General features: G+C 66.1%; 4 protein-coding genes across 7 annotated transcripts; 1 reads left to right on the plus strand and 3 right to left on the minus strand.

Annotated features, from left to right (window-relative positions):
• Positions 1-474: 474 nt before the first annotated feature.
• On the minus strand, positions 475-4984 carry LOC135415204 (uncharacterized). 2 transcript variants are annotated; one of them, XM_064656863.1, is made up of 9 exons: positions 4679-4984; positions 4269-4367; positions 3878-3933; positions 3675-3800; positions 2915-2957; positions 2034-2114; positions 1806-1962; positions 1641-1711; positions 475-1234 (listed from the first exon to the last, which is right to left on the minus strand). In XM_064656863.1, the coding sequence occupies exons 1-9, from the start codon at positions 4928-4930 to the stop codon at positions 1079-1081; spliced, it is 1041 nt and encodes a 346-aa protein (XP_064512933.1). In that variant the 5' UTR covers positions 4931-4984; the 3' UTR covers positions 475-1078. The 2 variants fall into 2 exon arrangements, with proteins under 2 accessions (XP_064512933.1, XP_064512932.1); XM_064656862.1 differs by lacking the exon at positions 475-1234 and having other exon boundaries at positions 1367-1711.
• A 1976-nt stretch (positions 4985-6960) lies between these two features.
• On the minus strand, positions 6961-12294 carry GCC1 (GRIP and coiled-coil domain containing 1). 2 transcript variants are annotated; one of them, XR_010430993.1, is made up of 3 exons: positions 11188-12294; positions 7353-10636; positions 6961-7322 (listed from the first exon to the last, which is right to left on the minus strand). XR_010430993.1 is itself a non-coding variant. In XM_064656823.1 (2 exons), exons 1-2 carry the CDS (start codon positions 12280-12282, stop codon positions 9344-9346), a joined length of 2388 nt encoding a protein of 795 aa, XP_064512893.1. In that variant the 5' UTR covers positions 12283-12294; the 3' UTR covers positions 6961-9343. The 2 variants fall into 2 exon arrangements, 1 of the variants encoding a protein (XP_064512893.1); XM_064656823.1 differs by having other exon boundaries at positions 6961-10636.
• A 2316-nt stretch (positions 12295-14610) lies between these two features.
• LOC135415188 (acrosin-like) lies at positions 14611-18329 on the plus strand. 2 transcript variants are annotated; one of them, XM_064656837.1, is made up of 5 exons: positions 14611-14909; positions 15087-15326; positions 15506-15771; positions 16238-16383; positions 17280-18329. In XM_064656837.1, the coding sequence occupies exons 1-5, from the start codon at positions 14611-14613 to the stop codon at positions 18138-18140; spliced, it is 1812 nt and encodes a 603-aa protein (XP_064512907.1). In that variant the 3' UTR covers positions 18141-18329. The 2 variants fall into 2 exon arrangements, with proteins under 2 accessions (XP_064512907.1, XP_064512908.1); XM_064656838.1 differs by lacking the exon at positions 14611-14909 and having other exon boundaries at positions 14955-15326.
• Positions 18330-18929: 600 nt separating this feature from the next.
• Positions 18930-23665, minus strand: PAX4 (paired box 4). The gene is made up of 10 exons (XM_064656916.1): positions 23662-23665; positions 23047-23177; positions 22752-22967; positions 22114-22195; positions 21809-21991; positions 21507-21589; positions 20028-20097; positions 19696-19769; positions 19321-19480; positions 18930-19132 (listed from the first exon to the last, which is right to left on the minus strand). Exons 1-10 carry the CDS (start codon positions 23663-23665, stop codon positions 18930-18932), a joined length of 1206 nt encoding a protein of 401 aa, XP_064512986.1.
• Between the last annotated feature and the right edge of the window lie 381 nt (positions 23666-24046).

Below are 24046 nucleotides of genomic sequence, written 5' to 3' on the forward strand. Positions count from 1 at the left end.
AGGGATGGGGCCTCCATCATCATCCTGTAGCTGTTCCTCAGCAGCCCAAATCTCCTCCTCCTGGTATTATCCCTCTCAATGATGGATTTTTAGTTTTGCATTTCTCCCAAACCTCATCTCCTGCAAACTCATTATCATGGAATCCCACACTGGTTTGGGTGGGAAGGTGCCTTAAAGCCCACCCAGTGCCACCCCTGCCATGGGCAGGGACACCCCTCCCACCAGCCCAGGTTGCTCCAAGCCCCGTCCAACCTGGCCTTGGACACTTCCAGGGATCCAGGGGCAGCCACAGCTTCTCTGGGCAACCTGGGCCAGGGCCTCCTCACCCTCCCAGCCAGCAATTCCTTCCCAATATCCCATCTGACCCTGCCCTCTGGCACTGGGAAGCCATTCCCCTTGGCCTGTCCCTGCAGGCCACTGTAAATAGTCTCACTCCAGGATCATCACAAAATAGGCTGATAGTCAGTCACAGGCTTTAACAGGAACAAACAGGACATTCATTTCCCTGTTGGAACCTGCCCAGCACCTCCTGTGCCCTCAAACCTTTCCAGGCACGAGGGGCCAAGTCCGGTGGGGAGATCCTGCCCGGACAGGGAGCTGTGGGAAGTGTCCCTGCCCGTGGCAGGGGTGGCACTGGATGGGCTTTAAGGTCTCTTCCAACCCAAACCTCTCCATGATTCCATGAGCAGCCAGCGACGTGCAGATCCTGCCTTGGCTCCGGGGGGAGCTCAGGGAACAGCCCCCAGGGATCCGAGGTGGGAGCTCAGGGAACAGCCCCCAGGGATTCCAGGTGGGAGCTCAGGGAACAGCCCCCAGGGATCCGAGGTGGGAGCTCAGGGAACAGCCCCCAGGGATCCGAGGTGGGAGCTCAGGGAACAGCCCCCAGGGATCCGAGGTGGGAGCTCAGGGAACAGCCCCCAGGGATCCGAGGTGGGAGCTCAGGGAACAGCCCCCAGGGATCCGAGGTGGGAGCTCAGGGAACAGCCCCCAGGGATCCGAGGTGGGAGCTCAGGGAACAGCCCCCAGGGATTCCAGGTGGGAGCTCAGGGAACAGCCCCCAGGGATCCGAGGTGGGAGCTCAGGGAACAGCCCCCAGGGACTCGTCATAGAAAGCCTGGAGGCCCCGGGGGGGCTGCAGGGGGGGGCTCCTGCCCAGCACCTCCCGACGGAAGTTCTCCCTCATCCAGCCATAGACCAAACTGTGCAGGAAGCCCTGCAGGGACACGCTCAGGGCCTGGGGGAGAGAGGGAGAGGGCAAGGCCAGTGCTGCCATTCCCTGTCCCTGCAGACCCCAGGACCAGCCCGGGCCGGGTGACACAGGGACAGGTGACACAGGGACAGGTGACACAGGGACAGGTGACACAGGGACAGGTGACACAGGGACATGGGGAGGTGTCTCTCCTCATGATGTGGTTAATTAAACCACATCAAACCCCTGGGAAGAGCCAAAGGGCGAAACCCCAACCCCCAACCCGGTGGGAAGAGCCAGGCTGGCCCCGGGCTGTGTCCTCACCCTGCAGCCAGTGGGGTCCAGGCTGTCCCCGAGCACAGCCCCTGACCCTGTGGGGCCCAGCACCACTGACACATTGGGTGGGGACAAAAGTCCGGCTCGGGAGCCCTGGAAATGGGGTTTTACTCACTGCAGCACCGTAGAGGACAAGGACCGAGGCGGGTTTGATGCTGGTGAAGGAGAGGAGGGTGAGGAGGAAGGCTGTGGGTGGGAGACAAAAGGACAGTCTTCGGTGGGACACCCCCACCGTGACCCTGCGGGGCTGGGGGGGCCCTGGGACACCCCTCGGACTTACCTGGTGTCCAGCAGAGCAGGAAAACCAGCTGGAAGCAGCGGGAGGCTTTGCTGACGCTGCGGCCGCTCCCGCCCCCAGAGCCCGCGTCCCTCTCCAGGGGCAGCAAAGGCACCGCGACCGTCCCGCGGCAGCGGAGCCTCACCCGGCGGTACAGGAGCTGGGGAGGGGCCCGGGGGGGTCAGCGGGGCCGTCCCGGACCCCAAACCCGCCCCTGCCCCGCGCCCTCACCGTGCAGCAGCCGAGCACCAGCAGCAGGTACAGGAGGAAGATGATTTTCCCCGCCAGCCCCGCGTCGTTCTCACCGAGGTACTGGGAGGCAACGGGAACTCCGTGGGGCCGGGGCAGCCCTGCCCCGAGCTGTGCCAACCCTGCCCCGAGCTGTGCTAACCCTGCCCCGAGCTGTGCCAGCCCTGCCCCGAGCTGTGCTAACCCTGCCCCGAGCTGTGCCAACCCTGCCCCGAGCTGTGCCAGCCCTGCCCCGAGCTGTGCCAGCCCTGCCCCGAGCTGTGCCAACCCTGCCCCGAGCTGTGCTAACCCTGCCCTGAGCTGTGCCAGCCCTGCCCCGAGCTGTACCAGCCCTGCCCCGAGCTGTGCTAACCCTGCCCTGAGCTGTACCAGCCCTGCCCTGAGCTGTGCTAACCCTGCCCCGAGCTGTGCCAGCCCTGCCCCGAGCTGTGCCAGCCCTGCCCCGAGCTGTGCCAACCCTGCCCCGAGCTGTGCCAACCCTGCCCCGAGCTGTGCCAGCCCTGCCCCGAGCTGTGCCAGCCCTGCCCCGAGCTGTGCCAACCCTGCCCCGAGCTGTGCCAGCCCTGCCCCGAGCTGTGCTAACCCTGCCCCGAGCTGTGCTAACCCTGCCCTGAGCTGTGCCAGCCCTGCCCCGAGCTGTGCTAACCCTGCCCAGAGCTGTGCCAGCCCTGCCCCGAGCTGTGCCATGACCCCACGGCCCGGGAGCTGCCGGAGCTGCCCCTGAGCCTCTGCTGGAACGGGCCCCCCCTGTCCCGGCCCTTTGGAGCACCTGCCCGGGTGGATCCTGCGCTCCCCAGAGCCCCCGCCCCGGCGGGGTGGGTGGGCAGCTCCGGGGGCAGGGACGGGCACCCGGCAGTGCTCACCTGGCAGCAAATGTCCTGGGCAGGGCGGATGAGCAGCAGGCAGCTGCAAGGAGAAGGACGGAGGATGCTGCTGCTGGTCCCCAAATCCCCCACCCCATCCCCAAATCCCCAACCCCAAATCCCCCACCGCAACCCAAATTATCCCATCCCCAAATCCCCAACCCCAAATCCCCCACTGCAACCCAAATTACCCCAGCCACAAATCCCCAACCCCAAATCCCCCACCCCCAACCCAAAATGTCCCAATCCCAAATCTTCAACCCAAAATGTCCCAATCCCAAATCCCCACCTCAACCCCAAATCCCCCAAACCCAAATCCTCAACCCAAAATGTCCCAATCCCAAATCTTCAACCCAAAATGTCCCAATCCCAAATCCCCACCTCAACCCAAAATCCCCCAAACCCAGATCCTCAACCCAAAATGTCCCAATCCCAAATCTTCAACCCAAAATGTCCCAATCCCAAATCCCCACCTCAACCCAAAACCCCCCAATCCAAAATCCCCAACCCAAAATGTCCCAATCCCAAATCCCCACCCCAAACCTAAATACCCCAAACCCAAATCCCCCACCCACAACCCCAAATCCCCCATCCCCAAATCCTCCACCCCAACCCCAAATCCCCCATCCCCAAATCCCCCACCCCAACCCCAAATCCCCCATCCCCAAATCCTCCACCCCAACCCCAAATCCCCACCCCAACGCCTCCACCCCGGCAGTGTCCCGTGGGGGGCAGGGAGGGGGTGCCCCCGGGCCCGGACCTGGAGCAGTACAGCCCGAAGGTGCCGTGGGAGCCGTTCCCTTTCCAGGGCACCACGGGCGCGATGTCGGTGCCGGGGGTGCCGCGGGCGAGGAGCTGCCCCAGGAGCGTCAGCGCCGGCACCAGCCTGGGGGAGAGGGGGAGCGTCCCGGGATGGCCTGGGCTGTCCTGGGACAGCCGGGGGGGATCGGGAGGGGCACCTACCAGGCCAGGATGTAGGGAATTCCCTGCCACGCGCTCTCCAGGCACCGGCTCCGCTCCTGCGGGAGGATCCTGCCCTGAGCCGGGGCTGCAGGAGCGGCAGCAGCCGAGGATCCAGCCCCGCTCCCACCGGCATGAGGGGAACCACCAATGCCCCAGGGAATGGGGCTGTCCTGGATCCCCCTGCTGCCCCTCGGGTCCTGGCAGGACCATGTGTGGGCAGAGCAATGCCCAGGTCCTGGCAGAGCAATGCCCAGGTGCGGGCAGGGCTGTGTGAGGGCAGGGCGATGACCAGGTCCTGGCAGGGCTGTGTGAGGGCAGGGCGATGCCCAGGTCCTGGCAGGGCTGTGTGAGGGCAGGGCGATGCCCGGCTCACCCGGGCGGGGTCACGGACCTGCAGCGCTGCCGCGGGCCGGGCTCTGCCGCCAAGGACGGTGCGATAGGACTCGTAGGCGTAGACAACGACCATGAGGAACGAGACCGAGTAGAAGGTCTGGGAGAAGAAAGGGAGAGGGACAAGGAGAGGGGGTCGGTCCTGCTGTGCCCAGCGCCCCCAGGGTACCTTCCCTGGTACCCTACCAGAGTACCTTCCCCGATGCCCCACCGGCCCCTTCCCTCCCCGTGCCCTGCAGCCCAACCCCACACCACCCCTCCAGCCCCTTCCCTCCTCCTGCACCCGCGGAGGGACCCCGCGGCCTCTCTGGCCGGTGGCCTCTCGGGGCCGGCAGCACTGACCGCCCGGGCCCCCCGTCCGTCCATCCCAGCCCGCAGACGGGGCCCAGGGGGGTCCCGGAGCCCCCTTACCGTGACCAGCATCCGCCCGTAGGGACAGGCGGCGTAGGCGGGCACGGAGAGCGGGGCCGGCAGCAGCTGCAGCGTGGCCGTGCCCAGCAGGGCAGCGGCGCCCAGGAAATCCGCCAGGGCCAGCAGGGCCAGGGGCCGCAGCTGGGGAGGGGGCACGGCGTTAGCTCGGATGGCAGAGCCCCCCCGAGCTCCCACGGCCCCCCGCGGGCTGGCACCGGCTGCTCCCGGGGGCCTGGAGCGAGCGCTGGACATCCCGCACCTCCCGCGGCTTTATCCCAGGGCCGGCCCGGCTTTGCCTCGGGCTTAGCTGCGGTCGGGCCCATCCCTGCGCCCCTGGAAGCTGGTGGCACTCACCTGGGAGTGGCAGCACTGCCGGCGGCACTTACCTGGATGCTCAGGAGCCGGTGACACTCACCTGGATGTGGCAGCACCGCCGCTGCCGGGAGGCGACAGCGAGGACGGATCCGCTGCCCAGGAGGCTGGAAAAGTCGGGGCTGGTGACAAATGTCCCGGCAGAGCTGCTGCCAAGCCCCAGTTCCAGCCCCGGGAGCGGGGCCAGGACCCACCTGAGCAGCGCGGCCGGGAGGGAGATTCCCATCAGCACCAGGACCTGGGGGAGACGCGGGGAGAGCGGGCTCGGGAGTCCCGGAGCGGGGCCACCCCGGGAGCCTCGGCCGGCCCGCGGCTCGGGGGTTGTGGAGCCCCGCGGCACGGCCGGACTCGCTCCCTCGGGCATCCAAAAACACCGGGAAAGGTGCTCGCCCGGAGAGGCCGTGGCAGGGCTGAGGGGGCAGCGGAGGGGTCGGGGCCGGTCCCTCCCCAGCCCCTCGGCGGCGGCCGCACGGGGGGTTTCCCGGTTCCATCCTCCTGAGTTTTCCTCCCGAGATGCCCTCCTCAGCATCCCGGATTCCCTCGCCCGGGGCTGGGGAGCGCCAAGAAGCCGCGTCCCGCCCGGGGCCACGCCGGGAGCGGCTCCCAGACGGCGCTGCTGGAGCTGCCGCCGAGGAACCGGAGCGACGGCCGGGGCCGGACGGATCCCGGGGCTGAGTCACCGGACAGCCGGGCAGGAGCCTGGGAAGAGCCGCTCCGGCCCAGCACGAGCCCTGCCCGGGGGGCCGGGACCCCTTTGCCGGTCCCAGCGCCGCCCCAGCTCCGGCGTGGGGGGACCCCGTGAGCCGGGATTTGTGGGAATGGGAACTGCAGCGTTCGGCAGCGCCATTCCCAGGTCTCCAGAGGGTTTCCCGCACGCACGTGGATTTACCTGGGTATCCGAGAGAGCCCACGGCTGCTCCTCTGCGTTGGCCATGGCCGGGGGTGGGAGCCTGGAGCCTTCCCGGCTCCACCTGCACCGGGCACAGCCCGGGATGGAGCGGCTCCGGGAGCGCCGGCGCTGGAGCGGCTCCGCTGCCGCTGCCCGGGCTCGCTCCACACCCTCTGTGGGCACCCGGACACGGCCCAGCCGGAGGAACCTGCCCAGCCGGGGCAGGAGGAGCTTCCCCGAGGTGCAGGCGGATCATCCCAGCCCTGGGAGCAGGGAGGGATCAGCACCTCGGCTGGGGAGCCCAGGAGAGCACATGGACACCCCTGGGCATGTGGGGAGAGAGGGAACAGCACCGAGAGCTCCTTGTCCCGCTGGAGGAGTCCAGAGGAGCCCCCGGAGCTGCTGCCAGGGCTGGAGCCCCTCTGCTCTGGAGCCAGGCTGGGAGAGCTGGGGGGGTTCCCCTGGAGAAGAGAAGGCTCCAGGGAGAGCTGAGAGCCCCTGGCAGGGCCTAAAGGGGCTCCAGGAGAGCTGGAGAGGGACTGGGGACAAGGGAGGGAGGGACAGGACACAGGGAATGGCTTCCCAGTGCCAGAGGGAAGGGTTGGATGGGATATTGGGAAGGAATTGCTGGCTGGGAGGGTGGGAGGCCCTGGCACAGGATCCCAGAGAAGCTGTGGCTGCCCCTGGATCCCTGGAAGTGTCCAAGGCCAGGTTGGATGGGGCTTGGAACAATCTGGGACAGTGGAAGGTGTCCCTGCCCATGGCAGGGTGGCACTGGATGGGCTTTAAGGTCCCTTCCCACCCAAACCTTCCTGGGATTCTCAGTGTCAGACTCCTCTGCATCTTCTCCCCGGCACAGATCCAGCACTGATGGTGCAGGAATGAAGCATTCCCATTCCCACACTCACAGGGACCTCGGGAAATGAAGGCATTTATTAATTTTGTTATAATTTTAAACCCAAGGATGTTCTGATCTCCAAGCACTGCCCGGCCCAACACCAACAGCCACCAGAGTCCTGCCTCAAACAGGGATTTACCTTTATTTCAGGGATATTGGCTGAAGGAAGAGGGAAGAGGGAGGGAGGGATGGGAGGGAAGGTCTGAGGGAGGGAGGAGGAGGAGGAGGAGGAAGGAGAGGGGCTGGAGGGAGCAGGAGAAGAATTGCAGCAGGAGAGCTGAGGAGGGTGACAGTGACACAGGGCACTCGTTTGGCAGCTCCTGGATGTGCTCCTGGGAGCTGCTTCCCTGTTCTCCTCCATCAGGTACGGAGGGATCAGGGGACCCATGGACAGTGGATCTCTGTGCTCCCAACTGGATCCCACCTTGTTCCCCTGCTCCCATCTGGGACCCCACACTGATCCCTGTCTCCCAGATGGATCCCACCTCGTTCCTCTCCTCCCAGCTGGATCCCACATTGATCCCCACCACACCTGGGATCCATTCCAGGTCTCTTCATCCTCCAGGAGAGCACGAGGCAGAGGGAGAACAGGGATCATCCCCTCAGCCTGAGCAGCAAAGCCGAAGCAGGAGGCACCATCTCCCTCTGGTGTTGTGGGAATGGCTCCAGGGTGAGAGCTGGAGCCATCCCTGTTATTCCAGAGGCACCACTTAATTCAACCTTTCCAAACTGGGAGCAGGGTCCAGGCTCTTCCCTGGCTGAGCCAACACTTGCACCCTTGGGAAACGTTTCAAACACTCCTGGGACAAACTGTCCCTTTCCCATCCAGTTCCCTCCATCCCAGCAGCACCTGGATCCCACCAGCAGGGACAGGTTCTGCCCAGGGCACGTTTTCCCTGAGGACTCTTTTGAGGAGAAATTGGCACCGAGGGCTGAGTTACTGGGAATCCAGGGGATCTGGCTGCTGGCAGGACCAGGACAGCTAAGGAGGCAAGGAGGGATGTTGCACCCCAGGGTCCCTCCCCCTGGAAGCGCCAGGGTGGCTGCAGCACCCCAGGATCCCTGTCCCAGGCCACTGGTGGGTCCCCTGGGATGGGCTGGGGACATGGGAGACCCCCAGTCTGTCCCCCTGGGGACATGGCACCCCCTCCTTTCCCAGCCCAGGGACAGGGAACACCCGGGCCCTTCCCTGAGCTGTGAGGGGACACAGCACATCCCTGCTCCACACTGCTGCTCCTGCAGCTCCCAGGGCTCCAGCCCCAAGGGCAGGGCAGGATCCTGCCATGGAATTGGGGTTTGCTGCCCTTCCCAAGGCCCCCCTGGGCAGGGCAGCACCAGGAGCTGCTCCCCCGACCTGCTTTTAACTCCAGGCCCTCCCGGGGGGGTTAATCCAGACTCATCCCTGTACTCTGGGCCAGGGAAGCTGAGCTTTGGTAGCCAAGGTTTAACTCCAAACAAGGGGCAGGAAAACAACACCACGGGGACGTTTGGCCTGCGCAGATGGGAAAGTTTGGGAGCTCCAGCTGAGCAGAGCTGGGAAGAGCCTGTTCCAGGCCCACCAGCAAAACATCCCTCCTGGGGCTCAGGGAGCGGGTTTCAGGATGTCCTGGCTTCCTTCTTTCACCAGTTCCCATGGAAATTAGGGAAGAACCTCCAGGTCCCTGCAGGCACTGCCCGGACCTGCCACCCCCTGCCCCCCACTGCTCCATCCCAGCAGGAACGGGGCCTTCCTTCCAAAACCAGCACTGCACAGCAGCAAAACTTCCCTGGAACTCCCAAAAACAAGGAGCAGGGCACCCATTCCAGCCTTTCCTCTGCTTCCTGCTCCCAAACGGGGTCAGGCAGCTCCAATTCCTGCTCAGCCACGTGGCACCTTGGGGTGGGGAATCATCCCTGGCACCACCACAGTGCTGCCACCACTTCAACATCCAGGAGATCCTTTCTCCATCCTGGAATCACTGAGAATTCCCAAGGATCCTGGGCAGGAAGGAGAGCACAGCTGAGCCCTGGGAGGGGCCTGGGGCTGCAGCCACAGTTAAATTGGCTCTGGAGAAGAAACGTTGGAGAAAACACTCAAGATTTTCTGCATTAAACCTCATCCTTTGAGCCTCTCATGGTCTGGTGCTATTTTAGCTCCATCTAAAGTGCTTCCCACCCTCCTTTTAATCTTCTGAGTCATGAGCCCGGCTGGAGTTTGAAGATCCAAGTGAGTTCCACCCTAACCCACGCCTGACAGGTTGGGGTCATCTTAAAACCCTCTTTAAAAAAGCATCAGGATCCTCAATTCCAGGGGTTTTAAACCAAGACCCAACTCAGAGCAAATTCCCACACCAGGGCTGGAAGAGTTGGCACAATTCCTCTGCAAGTTGGTGCTAAAAACACCGGTTCAAGCCCAGATTGTGACCGGGAGCTCTGGGCACGGCCGGGAGGAGGTTTCACCACGAGCAAAGTGGTTTTGGTCGATCACCAGGATGTTCTTAGGGACAAGGGAGTAAGAGCTGCCCCCTCATCTCTTCCCCTGGAGCCACCAGCTGCCCTGGGCCGAGCGCCTGGCGACGTCCTCCTTCTCCTCGGGGCTGAAGTGCAGGATGGTGAGGATGGCCGTGAGCGTCTGCTGCCGGCCCCGCGCGTCGGGCAGCGTCAGGAACCGGTACACCACGTTCTTCAGGTACTCCAGGTTGGCCCCTTCCCTGCTCCTGTCCCGGACGTTCTTCTGGATCTGGTCCTGCAGCGCCGCCACCTCCTCGCGGTGCCTCTCCTGCTCGGCCAGGGCCTCCTCCCTGAGCCGGTGCAGCTGCCCCTCCAGGCCGTGCCGGTGCCTGCGCAGCGCCGCCACCTCCACCTCCTTGCGCGCCAGCTGCTCCGCGTACAGGAACAGCGTGGGCTCGGAGCCCGAGGGCAGGGGGAGGCCCTGGGGGAGAGCCTCGGAGGAGCCGAGGCCGGGGGAGTCGCCGCAGGGGCCGTCCGGGGAGCTCTGGGGGGCCTGGAGCGCGTGGGGCGGCGCGTGGGGCAGCGCCAGGGCCCGCAGGCGCTCCAGCTCCTGGTCCTTCTCGGCCAGCACGGCCAGCGCCCGCTCCCGCTGCTTGTGCATCTCCTCCTCCAGGCGCAGCGCCCGCTCCCGGTACTCCAGCTGGCACCTCTCCAGCTCCTGCCGGTGCCGCTGCTGCAGCTGGGACAGCTCCTGCCTCTTGGCCTCCGCGTCCTGCCGGTGCCGCCGCTCCGCGTCGTCCGAGGCCAGCTGGAGCGCCACGTACTTCTCCTTGAGCTCCCCCAGCTGCTCCTGGGCCTCCTCCAGCTCCTTGGCCAGGTTGATGTCCTTGCTGGACTTGTTCTTCAGGACCAGCTGGGCCCTCACCTTGTAGCGCTCGAACTCCTCCTTCAGCTGCCTCAGTTCCTGCTGGTAGTACCCGGCCGTGGCCTTCTCGCCGTCCCCGGAGCCCCTGGGCAGCTCCGGCTCGCACGGCTCCTCCACGTCCGCCTGGCTCTTCCCGGTGGCCGCCTGCAGGAGCTTCTTCAGCTTCTCCATCTTGTCCTTGAGCACGTTCACGTCCAGGTTGGCCTCCTCGCCGTGGACGTCCCCCGGGGCCCGGCTGGAGGCGGCGATGGCCAAGGTCTTGTTCTCCAGGTCCAGCTGCACGATGCGGTCCTTGAGCTTCTGGATGACCTGCTGGTCCTTCTGCTTGGCCTTCTCGTAGGTGCCCAGCAGCTCGGACGCCTGGGACACCTGAGCCTCCAGGTCGGCCACGCGCCGCTCCTCCATCTGCGCGCGGTGCCGGAGCTGCTCCTCGGCCTGGGCGGTCTGGGGGCACGGACGGGGCAGGGTCAGGGCAGCACGGGGGGCACGGGGTGCTCAGCTCTGCTCTGCCCCACCCCAAACCACTGCGGGGCCTCCCCTTCCCCGGGAATCCTGCAGGAGACACCTCCCGGCCTTGGCTTCCCGGGGATTTGTGTATTTGGAATCATGGAACGATTTGGGTTGGAAGGGACCCTCAGGATCCTCTACTCCCATCCCCTGCCACTAGATCCACTACTCCCATCCACCTTCCACCAGACCAGGTTGCTCCAAGCTCCATCCAACCTGGTATAGGACACTTCCAGGGATCCAGGGGCAGTCATAGATGGTCTGGGCAGCCTGGGCCAGGGCCCCACCACCCTCACAGCCCTGTCCCTTCATGCCTTGTCCCAAGTCTCTCTCCAGCTCTCCTGGAGTCTCTTTAGGCCCTGGAAGGGACTCTAAGGTCTTTAGACTCTGATGGACTGGGAGGGGGAATTTGGCTCCTCCAGCCCCAAACCCTTCCTGAATCCCCATTCCCAGCCAGGACACGCCCCCCATTCCCAGCCAGGACTCACCTTCTTCATCTCCTGCACCAGCTGCACCTGGAAGTGGTTCTTGAGCCCGGCCATCTCCTCCTGGAGCTGCTGGATGCGGGGGTCGGCCTTGCTGTTCTCCTCCCGCACGCCCTGCAGCTCCCTCTTGAGCTCCTCCAGCTCCTGGCTCAGCTGCCGCACGTGCTGCTCGTGGCCCTGCGCCCGCTCGGGCGGCCCGGCCCTGCCGGCGGGCGCGTCCCGGCCCTGCTCCAGCCGCAGCTCCGCGTCCCGGCGCAGCTCCCGCTCCGCGCGCAGCAGCTCCTGCAGCTCCCGCAGCATCTCGGCGTGGTCGCCCTGCTCGCGCGCCCGCTCGTGCTGCTGCGTGATCAGCCGGGCCTTGGTCTCGGCCAGCTGCTCCCGCAGCCCCCCCAGCTCCAGCGCCAGCCGCTCCGCCTCGGCCCGCGCCCGCCGCGCCGCCTCCTCCAGCTCCTGCCGCATCTGCCGCTTGTCCGCCTGGTACGAGGCCTCCATGCGCGACTTCTCCTGCGTCACCGTGGCCAGGGCGCCCGTCAGGGTGGCCAGCTGGGCCTTCAGCTGCAGGAGCCTCCGCTCGGACTCGCCGAGGTCCCCCTCGGGGCCGGGAGGCTCCTCGGCCCTGTGGGCCGCGGGTCTGTCCTCCTCGGGCCCCGCGTCCGCCCCGGCGCAGCTCACGCCGCCCGCGGCGTCCCCGGTGCTGCCGCTCGCGCCGGCCGTGCCGTCCCCCGTGGGGCTGCTCACACTGGTCCCGCTGGCCGCCGTGTCCCTGCTGGCCCCGCTGGCCGCAGTGTCCCTGCTGGCCCCGCTGGCCGCGGTGTCGGCGCTGGCGGCCGTGCCCGCGCTGTCCTCGCTGTGCTCGGAGCTCTGGTCATCCGGGGGCTCCCCGGGGCCGGGCGCCGGGAGATGGCCCTCGTGGGACACGGAGAGCACCTTCAGGCTGGCCTCCAGCGCCTCCTTCTCCTTGAGCAGGCTCTTGTAGGCCAGCACCACGTCCTTGAGCCGCGCCTGGTACCGCAGCAGCTGCTGCTTCTGCGCCTCGATGGTGTCCAGCAGGTCCTTCCTGCTGGGGCCGCCCCCGAAGCTCATCCCGAACTTCTCCATGGCCCGGGCAGCCTGCGGAGGGGAACCGGGACAGAGGGGGAACGAGGGGGAAAGAAATGTTTGGGATGGGCAGGAGCGGCTGGATGGGCTGGAGTGTCATCCTGGAACCCCCCAGCACACCAAAGGAGCAGGAACATCATCCTGAACCACCCCCAGGACCCCCAACTTGACCCCCCCCAGGACCCCCATCCTGACCCCCTCAGGACCATTCTGATGCACCCAGGACCCACATCCTGACCCCTCCACGGACCCACATCCTGGGACTCCCAACCTGACCCATTCAGGACCATCCTGACCTCCCCCTCAGGACCCTCCCATGAGCCGCCAGGGCCATCCTGACGCCCCCGGACTATCCGGACCCCCTCGGCCTCCCCTCGTTCCCCTCAATCCCCCCCGTTCCTCCCATTCTCCCAATCCCCCCCAGTCTCCCAATCCCCCCTGTTCCCCCCAATCCCCCCCGTTCCCCCCAGTCCCCCCAATCCCCCACAGTCCCCCCCAGTCCCCCCAATCCCCCCTGTTCCCCCCAATCCCCCCCGTTCCCCCCAGTCCCCCCAATCCCCCACAGTCCCCCCCAGTCCCCCCAATCCCCCCGTTCCCCCTCACCCCCGCCCGCTGCCGCCGCCGCTTCCGCCGGAACCCGCCGCGTGGGCGGGGCCAGAGATGTGACGTAACGGAGGAGGCGGGACACGATTAAATAAAGTGCTGGGAGGGGCGGGGCCACACAGGGGGCGGGGCGTACAGGGATGTGGGCGTGGCTGCGTCTGAAGGGCGTGGTCTGAGCGCACGGGGGCGAGGCCTGGGAGATAGGGGGCGTGACCGAGGCGGGGGGCGTGGTCTGGGTGCAGAGCAGCGAGGGGGCGTGACCAAATATTGTGGGCGGGACCTAAGGCTCGGCGGAGTACCGGGGGGATAGCACGACCGTCCCGTGTCCCCCAGTGTCCCCCGTGTCTCCCCTGTGTCTCTCCTGTTCCTCTTGTATCTCCCCTTATCCCCCTGTGTTCTCCTATATCCTCCCCATCCCCCCGTGTCCTCCCATATCCCCCCATGTCCCCCGTATCCACCTGTGTCCCTCTCCATTCCCTCCTGTGCCCCTCTGTGCCCCCCGTGTCCCCCATATCCCCCCGTGTCCCCCCATATCCCCCCGTGTCCTCCCATATCCCCCCATGTCCCCCGTATCCACCTGTGTCCCTCTCCATTCCCTCCTGTGCCCCTCTGTGCCCCCCGTGTCCCCCCATATCCCCCCTTGTCCTCCCATATCTCCCCGTGTCCCCCATATCCCCCCGTGTCCCCCCATATCCCCTCGTGTCCTCCCATATCCCCCCGTGTCCCCCCATACCCCCCCGTGTCCCCCCATATCCCCTCGTGTCCTCCCATATCTCCCCGTGTCCCCCATATCCCCCCGTGTCCCCCCACATCCCCCCGTGTCCCCCCATATCCCCTCGTGTCCTCCCATATCCCCCCGTGTCCCCCCATATCCCCCCGTGTCCCCCCATATCCCCCCATGTTCCCCCATATCCCCCCATGTTCCCCCATATCCCCCCGTGTTCCCACATGTCCCTCCCCATTCCCTCCTGTGCCCCCCGTATCCCCCCGTGTCCCCGCATGTCCCCCTGTGTTCCCCCATATCCCCCCATGTCCCCCACGTCCCTCCCAATTCCCTCCCGTGCCCCCCCTGAGCCCCCATATCCCACGTATCCCTCCGTGTTCCCCCTGCGTCCTTTCCGATTCCCTTCTGTGCCCCACTCTATCCCCCCGTGTCCCACCCGTGTCCCACCCATGCCCCTGCCATGTTCTCCCCAACTCCCCCTCCTGTCCCCCCGTATCACCCCGTGTCCTGCTCGTGTCCCACCCATATCCCCCCTTGTCCCCCCGTGTCACCCACCGTGTCCCCCCGGGTGCCCCTCGGGGCACAGAGCAGTCCCCTGGTGCTGCCCGGGCTGTGCCGTGGGGCTGGCACGGCTCCTCCCGCTGCTCTGCCCTTTGGAGCTCAGTTTTATTCGTGGGGTGTTTTCCGTTCTCCCCAGAGCGGCCTCAGCTCTGAGTGCTTGGAAGTACTTGGATCCCGAGGACAGAGACAGGGAGGATCTTCCTTGCCATCCTTCCCTAAACTTCGTAGTTCTCTTTCCCTCGGGGAGGGAGGAGGGGCCGTGGAGCTGCTGTGGAATGCCGAGGGATTAAACACCTCCATTGTACCCTGGGCCTGCACATCTCTGTCTGGCTCCAGAGGCCACCGGAGAACCTGAGACCCCTGTGGGGCACCTGAGATCATGGAATGGTTTGGGTGGGAAGGGACCTTAAGGGTCATCTCCTGATGCCCCACCCCCTGCCATGGCAGGGACGCCTTCCAAGGTTGCTCCAAGCCCCGTCCAACCTGGCCTTGGACATTTCCAGGGATCCAGGGGCAGCCACAGCTTCTCTGGGCAACCTGGCTCCACGACTCTGCCATGCCCAGCACGTGGAACCGGCCCCTCTGTGACATCAGCCCCGGCCCGGGGGCACCGGCAGGGCCGTGGGGGCTGCGCTGGAGGTGACCCCCCGCTCCTGGCACTGCCACCCATGGCTTGGCTGTGGCTACTGGTCCTGCTGGCCCAGGCCGGGCCCGTGGGTGGTAACTGGGACACCTGCAGGTCAGTGGCCCTGGGATGTGAGAGGGAGCTCGGGAACACTGGGGGGTTCCCAGCAGAACGGGGGCACAGACGTGCCCTCGGGGGTCCCTGGCCCTGCTGCCCCTCAGCGCAGTGTGGGGGGACAACAGGGGACCTGAGCAGCCCCTGGGCAGGGCAGTGATGGCTTTGTGCTTCCAGAGGGACCTGCGGGCTCCGGCCCATGGCTTCCGACCACAACTCCCTGATTCCCGACGGCCCCGTGGCTTTGGCCGACGGCACGTCCCGCGTCGTGGGGGGCACCGGAGTCCAGCCGGGGGCCTGGCCCGGCATCGTCAGCATCCAGGCCACCTGGAAGAATGGCACGTGGCACATGTGCTCGGGTGTCCTCCTCAGCTTCCAGTGGGTCCTCACGGTCGCCCACTGCTTCATCAGGGCCGGGTAAGGAGGGGCAGGGACAGGGGTGTCCCCACAGCTCGGGCGGGTGCCCAGGTCACAGCACCACGTGCTGCTCCCGTCCGGCTCTTTCCTCTCTGCTTCCCTCTCTGCCTTGGGAAGCAGAAGGCTGGGAAGCTGCCACAGTCCGTGGCTCTGCTCCCTCTCACCCCTCTCTCCATCAGGGACTTCTACCGGTGGGACGTGGTGATCGGGGCCACGGATCTGACTCAGCCGGGCCCCGAGGCCGAGGTGAGGCACATCCAGAGGCTCCTGGTGCACCAGCACTACGTGGCTGCCACGGCAAGGAACGACATTGCCCTGCTGGAGCTGGACCGGCCCGTGGAGTGCAGTGACTACATCCAGCTGGGCTGTGTGCCCGACACCTCGGTGAGGGTCTCGGACCTGAAATCCTGCTACATCGCGGGATGGGATTTCTCTGCGGACACAGGCGAGTTCCCAAACAGGGTGTGTGCCCTGGGTGAGCTGGGCACCCCGGGGACATGGGCTGGGTACCTGGGGACATGGGCTGGGTACCTGGGGACATGGGCTGGGCACCCCGGGGACATGGGCTGGGACCCCATGGACATGGACTGGGCACAACCACAGTCCACCTGTGGCTGCAGGACATCAGCAGGGCCAGGTCTCGGAGCAGCCTGGGCTGGGGGAAGGGGTCCCTGCCCAGAGTGGGGGGTGGCACTGGATGAGCTTTAAGGTCCCTTCCACCCAAACCATTCTGTGACTCCCTGAAGACTGTGGAGAGATGGGCCTGGCCCCTTCCCAGAGCCAACAGCAGGGACACAGGGGGACAGTGTTGCTCCAGGGGCAAAGCCAGTTCTGGGGAAGGGGTTCATCACAAGGCAGGGGAGGGGATGGGCACTGAGCTCCTGGAGGCTCATTCCCCTCCCTGCCAACAGCTCTGGGACCAAATGTGGTGCTGCAGGAGGCCAAGGTTCACCTCATGGACACACGGCTCTGTAACAGCAGCCGGTGGTACGGGGGGGCCGTGCACCCCGAAAACCTGTGTGCTGGGTACCCGCAGGGCGGCATCGACACCTGCCAGGTGGGAGCGTGGCACCAGTCCCTCAGACCTGACAGCACAGGGACCCCCTGACCCCAAACATGGCACGGGCTGGGCCTGGCCCAGCACCCTCCCAGCCCCGGGTCCCCATCGCTGCCAGGGCTGTCCTGTCCCATGTCCCCTATCCCCAGGGCTGCCCTGTCCCATGTCCCCTATCCCAGGGCTGTCCTGTCCCATGTCCCCTATCCCAGGGCTGCCCTGTCCCATGTCTCCTATCCCAGGGCTGCCCTGTCCCATGTCCCCTATCCCAGGGCTGCCCTGTTCCATGTCTCCTATCCCAGGGCTGTCCTGTCCCATGTCCCCTATCCCAGGGCTGCCCTGTCCCATGTCCCCTATCCCAGGGCTGTCCTGTCCCATGTCCCCCATCCCAGAGCTGTTCTGTCCCATGTCCCCTATCCCAGGGCTGTCCTGTCCCATGTCCCCTATCCCAGGGCTGCCCTGTCCCATGCCCCGTATCCCAGGGATGCCCTGTCCCATGTCCCCCATCCCAGGGCTGCCCTGTCCCATGTCCCCCATCCCAGGGCTGCCCTGTCCCATGTCCCCTATCCCAGGCCTGCCCTCCCCTTCCCCATCCACGGGTCCCTGCCCCGTGTCCCCTTGTCCCCAAGGCCTGGCTCTGCCCACAAAGCCCATCCAGTGCTCCTGGCAGCCCCGAGCTGCAGATGTGACCCTGGACCATCCATCCTCTGCACATCTGGGACCACTGTGCAGAGATGGGACAGCCCCCAGCCTGCTCCCAGCCGAGGCTCTGGAGGCTCCAGCCCCCAGGCAGAGCCTCCCCATGCTGGGAATGTGGCTCTGGCAGGGGCTGGGAGAGAGGAGCCAGCCCTGCTGCTGCAGCAGCCCCCACAAACCCTGAGCCCTCTCTCCTGCCACAGGGGGACAGCGGGGGTCCCCTGGTCTGCAAGGACAAGAGAGCTGACTTCTTCTGGCTGGTGGGGCTGAGCAGCTGGGGAAGAGGCTGCTACAAAGCCAGGCACCCCGGGATCTACACCTCCACTCAGCACTTCCACAACTGGATCCTGGTCCAGACGGGCCTGAGCCCAGCAGAAATTGCCACTCCAACACCAGCCACTCCAGCACCAGAGCCAGGCTGTACCGCAGCCCCCGAGGAGATCCCAGTGCCAGCGATCACCCCGACCCCCCAGGAAATCCCCACACGACAGGTCATCTTGATCCCCGAGGAAGAGGAGGAGGACGAGGAGGAGGAGGAAGAGGAGCCGACGCCAGAGCCACAACCAACCATCATCCCGACCCCAGAAGAGGAGGAGGAGGAGGAAGAGGAGGAGGAGGAGCCGACGCCAGAACCAACCATCATCCCGACCCCAGAAGAGGAGGAGGAGGAGGAAGAGGAGGAGGAGGAGGAGCCGACGCCAGAGCCAGAACCAACCATCATCTCGACCCCAGAAGAGGAGGAGGAGGAGGAGGAAGAGGAGGAGCCGACGCCAGAGCCAGAACCAACCATCATCTCGACCCCAGAAGAGGAGGAGGAGGAGGAGGAGGAGGAGGAAGAGGAGGAGGAGCCGCTGCCAGAGCCAGAACCAGAGGCAGAGATAAGGCCAGCCCCCGTGTTGATCCCCGAGGAGGAGGAGGAGGAGGAGGAGGAGGAGCCGGAGGAGCCGGTGCTCACACCGCAATCCGACAGGCTGCTGATCATTTCAGTGCCCTACCAGAGCCTGCTGAAATTCTGTAACCTGCTGACGAACTTCTTGCGGTTGCTGAGGGACAAAATTGATTGACCAGAAGGACGAGCAGGTCCAGTTCTGGCTGCCATGGATCAGGACCATTCCCTGATGGAATCACGGCTGTGGGGCCAAAGGCAGCCCCAGTGCCCAGGACTGCTCCGTCCTCTCCCGCTCCTCCCCTGCGCCCACCCCGATGGAGAAGTTCTGTTGTTATCAAAATAAAGTTTTCGTGTTCCCCACTAACCACGTTTTCAGCCCAGTTCAGTCTCCTGTGCCAGGCAGGGACGGGACAGTCTGGGAACCCCGGGGAAACGAGCCGGGTCGGCCCCTGGGCTGGGAGGAGACGAGGGCGGAGACGGGCAGGACTGGGGAAAGCGATTTAATGAAGGAGCGGGGCAGCAACAGGAGCAGCTGGAGCGGGGAGTCCTGGAGCTGCGAGGGCCTTGGAGGTGCTGGAGGATGCCCACCCTGAGCTGCTGCTGCCCAGCCAGGCGTGTCCCCTCTGCACCAAGGTGCTGCTCCTGGGGCTGCCGGGACCCCCCATCCCACCCTCCAGCCCAGGGGCGATCTCTGGATCCGGGATGTGCCCTCTGCTCCTCCTGGATCCTGTGAGATCCACCTCCAAGGAGCTGTGGTGGCTCTGGAGAAGATGCTGAGCCCGGTCCCTCCCAGGACACCTCGGGGCTCCTTAATTCCATGATCCACCCCTGTTCGGGGGGTGGTTTGGTTCTTCGGGGGCTGTCCCGGCCATGGTGGCCCGGCCATCACCGATGTCTCCCCGCACAGAAATCCTCAGCTCCCGGCACAGGGGTTGTCTCGGGCCCTCCGTCCTGCCAGGGCCCCTCAGAGCCAGGGGCACCGCGGGCCGTGGAGGCGGGCGAGGGGCTCCGGGGGGCTGGCGAGGGGCGGCGGCAGCGGGGGCTCAGCGGGGCTCCGGGCACCAGGCTGGCACCGGGGGGCAGGGGGTCCGGGGGGCAGCAGGGCGAAGGGGGGGCTCTCCAGGGCCTGCCAGGGCGCTGGAGGGGCGCTCCTGCCCGGAGCCGGACCTGCGGGAGGGACGCGGGGCTCAGGCACCGCCCTCGCCCCCAGCCCCGCTCTGCCCTGGGCGGGGGACACCCACCCGGGGCCAGCGGGGAGAGGCACGGGGTCCCAACACCCTCCAGCATCCCCGGAGTCCCGCGCCCCTCCGGCAGCTCCCACCCTGCCCGTGCCCGGGGGTCCCAGCCCCTTTTACCGCAGCGAGCGTCGTCCCAGGCGCAGGGGCCGGAGGCGCAGAGGTGCAGCGGGGCCGGGGGGGCCGGCAAGGGGCGGAGGCCGTGGATGGGGCCGTGGATGTGGCCGTGGATGGGGCCGTGGAGGGGCTGCGGGGAGCCCGCGGGGGTGTCCGAGAGGGGCTGTGGGGACCAGGAAGTGGGATGTCCCGGGGCATCCGTGGGGATGCTTTGGGATGAAGTCACCCCAAAGGGGACCGGCAGAGGATCACCCTCCGGGACCGCTCCCGAAAGGGCTCCCCGATGGGAGCGCGGGCTCCAGAGCGTGCCGGAGCCTATCGGGGTGCCGGCCAGGTGTCCCCAGCGCCCCGCGGGACGGGCCCCCGGCCGTGTCCTACCTGTGCGGCTGTTGTGGAGGTGGGACGGAAAGCGGACACGGAGCCGCGGGGCAGGATCCAGTCGCACCAGGAGCCTGCGTGGGCACAGGCAGGGAGGGAAATGTCCTGGCTCCGGGACCGCGGGGCCCCCAGACCTGATTTTGGGGCGGGGAGGGCTGACTTTTACCGGGGGCACAGACAGCAGCCGTGTCCTTTCCCTGGCTCCCAGAGGGGCTCTGGGGAGCAACCCCGACAGTCCCAGCGCCAAATTTCAGCCGCGCTCCCTCCCTGGGGTGTCCCTGAACCCCACCCCCTCCTCGGCGGTCCCCCCCCCCGCCGCTCCGGGCTGTCACCTGCCCCGCCAGCCTCCAGCTGCTGCTTGGCCTCCCGTCGGCTCTTGGCTCGGCGGTTCGAGAACCAGACCTGGGGAGGGGGCGGGAGCTGAGGCTGCCGCCCCCCCTCCCGCGGCACCCGCGCCCCGGGAGCGCTCCAGCTCCTTGGCACAGCTCTGCACCCGGGACAAGGGCTCGTCACACCCCCGGGCACGGGCATGGACACGGGCATGGACACGGGCAGAGGAAGGGGTTTGGTCCTGCATTTCCCCACCTCGCTGAGCCACAAGCACATCCCAGGCTCCGGGTGCTGCCCTGGCACAGGACACGGGACACTCGTGTGTGTGCTCTGCCATGGCGTGGGGGGTCCGCACGGACGGGACACCCAGGGGCTGCTGGCACTGCCTGGGCACCCAGGGGCCGGCAGGGCTCTGGGGCTGGAGGGGAAGGGGCTGCCACGAACAGGGGGAGGTTTGGCAGTGGCACGGGGATGTCAGTCTGGAGCTGGTGAGGGTGCCCGGGAGGAGTGTGTGAGGGGTGTGTGCCATGGAGTGTGCCACAGAGTGTGCCACAGAGTGTGCCATGGAGTGTGTCACAGAGTGTGCCATGGAGTGTGCCACAGAGTGTGCCATGGAGTGTGCCATGGAGTGTGTCACAGAGTGTGCCATGGAGTGTGCCATGGAGTGTGCCACAGAGTGTGCCATGGAGTGTGCCATGGAGTGTGCCACAGAGTGTGCCATGGAGTGTGCCATGGAGTGTGTCACAGAGTGTGCCATGGAGTGTGCCATGGAGTGTGTCACAGAGTGTGCCATGGAGTGTGCCATGGAGTGTGCCATGGAGTGTGCCACAGAGTGTGCCATGGAGTGTGCCATGGAGTGTGCCATGGAGTGTGCCACAGAGTGTGCCATGGAGTGTGCCATGGAGTGTGCCACAGAGTGTGCCACAGAGTGTGCCACGGCTCTGCGGTGCTGAGCTGTCCTGCCCGGTGGCACCATCCTGGGGTCCAGCAGTGCCCCCAGGACTCCGCTGGCCCCGTGGCGGGGCAGAGCCGGGGCGGGAGCGGGGCGGTGGCCGCGCTGGGATGGGGAGAGCAGAGGCTGGGAACGGGGCCGGAGCGGTGGCCGTGCTGGGACAGACACGGCCTGGCCGGGGCTCTGCAGCCCGGGGATGCGTTGGCTGTGACAGAGGTGACAGACACAGAGACATTGCCGGGGGCATCCAGGGTGCCACGGCCCCGATCCCGATGTGAGACCTGCCCTGCTGCCGCCCGTGCCCGGCCATCAGCGCGTGGGGAACCCCGAGCTGGGGACAAACCCAGCCCTCGGGGGTCACTCCCACCATCCTGAGCCCGTCCCCACTCTGCCACCACCAGCAGTGGTGACACTGTTCGGAGATGTCCCCGAAGCCGGGAGGGATCCCTGTCCCCCCGGGCTGGCAGCCCCGATCCCGGCGCTCTGGCCACGCTGTTCTGTCCCCGGGACGCGGTGGGTTCCCCCTTACCCTGATGGTCGTGTCCGGGAGCTGGGTGGCCGCGGCCAGTCTCTCCCGGGTGACGGTGTCCGGGTACTGTGCCAGCTGGAACTCTGCCAGGGGGATTGGGGAGACGTGAGCCTGTTTGGGGCAACACCCTCTGGCACCTCGGCAGGAGACGCCGGATGTGCGGCCCCAGCCAGACCCCAGTGCCCACATTTTGGGATGGTCCCTCACGGGAACACGAGCCCATCCAGAAACTGGCAACGCCTTCCCTCGGGAATGGCGCTGCTCCATCCCGGCTGGGAGCCGGCATTCCGTGGGAGACGCACCTTTTTCCAGAGCCTCCGACTGCTGCCGGGAGAACACGGTCCTGCTCCTGTGCCGGGGGCCCGGCGGGAGCCTCCGGCCGGATTCGGAGCCCTGCGGAGGGTGCTGAGCCCCCGGGGGGGCGGCGGTGCCGGCTGCGGGGGGCGAGCGGCAAGCGGGGGGCTGCGGGACGGCCAGAGGGGACACTGCGGGGACACAAAGGCAGAAGGTGGGGGGGGACCCGGCCCTGGGGCTCCCTGGAGGGGTTGGGAAGGGTCGGGGCTGGTTCTGAGCCCCTCTGCTTTGGGGACACCCCAGCGAGGCTCACCCCGTGGCCGCGGGTCCCGGGGCTCGGCCGCCAGCCGCAGGTCACTGGGCAGGTTCCTCAGGACCCGGTTGATGGAGGAGACCTGGGCAGGGGGACAGGGGGATGTGCCCGGGCAGGGGGGCAGGACCCCCGAGGAGGAGCAGGTGAGAGCACTGCCGAGCAGGGACATCTGTCGCAGGGTCACCACGGTGCCCCGAAGCCCGAGGTGGCGGCTGGGCTTGCGGGGTGGCCGTCGGGGCTCTGCTTTAGCTGGGAAGGATCAATTTGCCTTCCCCTCCCTGCCTGCTCCGCATCACCCAGCACTGAGCCCTTCCCCGTGTTATTCTTCCCATTCCTGTGTCCTTCCTGCTGCTCTGAGCTCTTCTTTTCACCTGAGCCCTTCCCTGCACATCCCTCCTACTGCCCTGAGACCTTCCCACGGCCCTGAGCCCTTCCCTCCTCACCATTTCCTCTGCCCCTGCACATCCTCCCCGTTTCCAATCCCTTCCCATCACCCAGAGCCTTTCCCAGGGCCTCCTTCCCACGGCCCCGAGACCTTCCCTGTGCACCCTTCCCACCTCCCTCCGCCTCCAGCCCCCAGCCGTGGGCTCGGGACCCCGGCCCCGCCGTGCCCGGCGCGGTGCCCCCGCAGGACTCACGCTGGGGGTGCCGAGGCCGGCGCAGGTCCCCTCGCGGTGCAGCTGCCGGCGGATCTCCCAGGCGAAGAGCCCGGGCCGCTCCAGCTTCAGCCGCGCGATCCTGGCCACCACCTCGGGAGTGGCCGTGCGGGCCCTGCTGCCCCCCGCGGCCTTGGGCCCCACGGCCCCCGTGCGCTGGTACCGGCCCAGGATCTTGCTGACGCAGCCGTTGGACACCTGCGGACGGGGCGGGAAAGCTCAGCGGCATTTGGGGCAGAAGGAGAGCCCGGCACCCCCTGCACCCGGCCGGACGCACCTTGAGGCTGCGGGAGATGTCGGAGGAGCGGAGCCCGCTCGCCGCCAGCTCGATGATCCTCTGCCTCTTGCAGGTGGGGAGGGGGCGGCCGTTCAGGAAGAGCCCCCCCAGCTGGTTCACACCGCTGGGCCCTGGGGAGGGGGACAGGGCCGGGTGGGAGGGAGGAGCTGCCTGTCCTTCCCTCCCCGGGTTCCCAGTGATGCCTTAAGCCCCTAATGGTTTTCATTTTTCTAATATTTGTAAGACTTATGAGTTTTATAAGTAGGTTTAAAAGCAGAAACCCCTTCCTTCTTTGTCCCTTGTCCCTTTCCCTTTCTCCAGTACCCTTGTTTATACATTCCCTAACCCTCTTACCCCATTCTGTGCTCCCCATATCAATCCTGCTTCTGAATACAGCAGAATTATTTAGTCTTTTGTCAAGGCAAAGGCCTAGACTGTTTGGAGAACAGCATATCTGGGCCTAAACCACAGAATAGGTCAAGAATTAGGTAAATATGTGCCCTTTGTGCTCTGATGAAGTTGAAGATGATGAAGTAAGTGGTCCCAAAAAGACCCCAGACCCAATTCTCAGGGGGAGGGCCAGGGGCGGTCCAGAGGAAGGGCCAAAGGGTGGACACATCTGGGATTGGATGGATAATGTTATAAAAGGTAACCTTTCGGGCACGGCCGCGCGCGCGTCGTATACCATCTACTGCCTTGGCAAATAAACCCTTTCTTATCTCACCCCTAATTAACTGCTCCGGAGATTTTTTTCCGAACCAAAATACACCGGCAACAGTGGTGGAACCCGCACGGGGAGAACTGGACCGGGGACTTCTTCAGACTGGAATTTTCATCAGCAGGAATATTCCTCAGCAAGCCGGCTTTTATCTGAGAGAAATTCCCGCCGGTCTGAGAAGCCCAGCTCCACGGAACCCACGAAAACAAGCACGGAGCATAGAGGTGAGATAAGGAAACGGTACCTATCTGGTTAATTAGCAGCTGCGGGAAAGTTTTGTGT

The sequence above is a fragment of the Pseudopipra pipra genome, chromosome 5 (assembly GCF_036250125.1).
Source record: "Pseudopipra pipra isolate bDixPip1 chromosome 5, bDixPip1.hap1, whole genome shotgun sequence".
NCBI lineage: Eukaryota > Metazoa > Chordata > Aves > Passeriformes > Pipridae > Pseudopipra > Pseudopipra pipra.

What these genes read in the sequence shown, in the direction of transcription:
- PAX4 (XM_064656916.1), bottom strand. An exon ending in TCCCGGACACGACCATCAGG is followed by an intron (nt 20,098 to 21,506) that starts GTAAGGGGGAAC and finishes CCCCCTCCCCAG; the next exon opens with GTCTGGTTCTCGAACCGCCG. An exon ending in GCTGGAGGCTGGCGGGGCAG is followed by an intron (nt 19,770 to 20,027) that starts GTGACAGCCCGG and finishes GTGCCCACGCAG; the next exon opens with GCTCCTGGTGCGACTGGATC.
- LOC135415188 (XM_064656837.1), top strand. Translation starts at nt 14,611, where the DNA reads ATGGCAGGGACGCCTTCCAAGGTTGCTCCAAGCCCCGTCCAACCTGGC. An exon ending in GGTAACTGGGACACCTGCAG is followed by an intron (nt 14,910 to 15,086) that starts GTCAGTGGCCCT and finishes TTGTGCTTCCAG; the next exon opens with AGGGACCTGCGGGCTCCGGC. An exon ending in GGATTTCTCTGCGGACACAG is followed by an intron (nt 15,772 to 16,237) that starts GCGAGTTCCCAA and finishes CCCTGCCAACAG; the next exon opens with CTCTGGGACCAAATGTGGTG.
- LOC135415204 (XM_064656862.1), bottom strand. Translation starts at nt 4,930, where the DNA reads ATGTCCAGCGCTCGCTCCAGGCCCCCGGGAGCAGCCGGTGCCAGCCCG. An exon ending in GGCCCGCGGCAGCGCTGCAG is followed by an intron (nt 3,934 to 4,268) that starts GTCCGTGACCCC and finishes ATCCTCCCGCAG; the next exon opens with GAGCGGAGCCGGTGCCTGGA. An exon ending in CCCAGGACATTTGCTGCCAG is followed by an intron (nt 2,115 to 2,914) that starts GTGAGCACTGCC and finishes GTTGCCTCCCAG; the next exon opens with TACCTCGGTGAGAACGACGC.
- GCC1 (XM_064656823.1), bottom strand. Translation starts at nt 12,282, where the DNA reads ATGGAGAAGTTCGGGATGAGCTTCGGGGGCGGCCCCAGCAGGAAGGAC. An exon ending in TGGTGCAGGAGATGAAGAAG is followed by an intron (nt 10,637 to 11,187) that starts GTGAGTCCTGGC and finishes CCGTGCCCCCAG; the next exon opens with ACCGCCCAGGCCGAGGAGCA.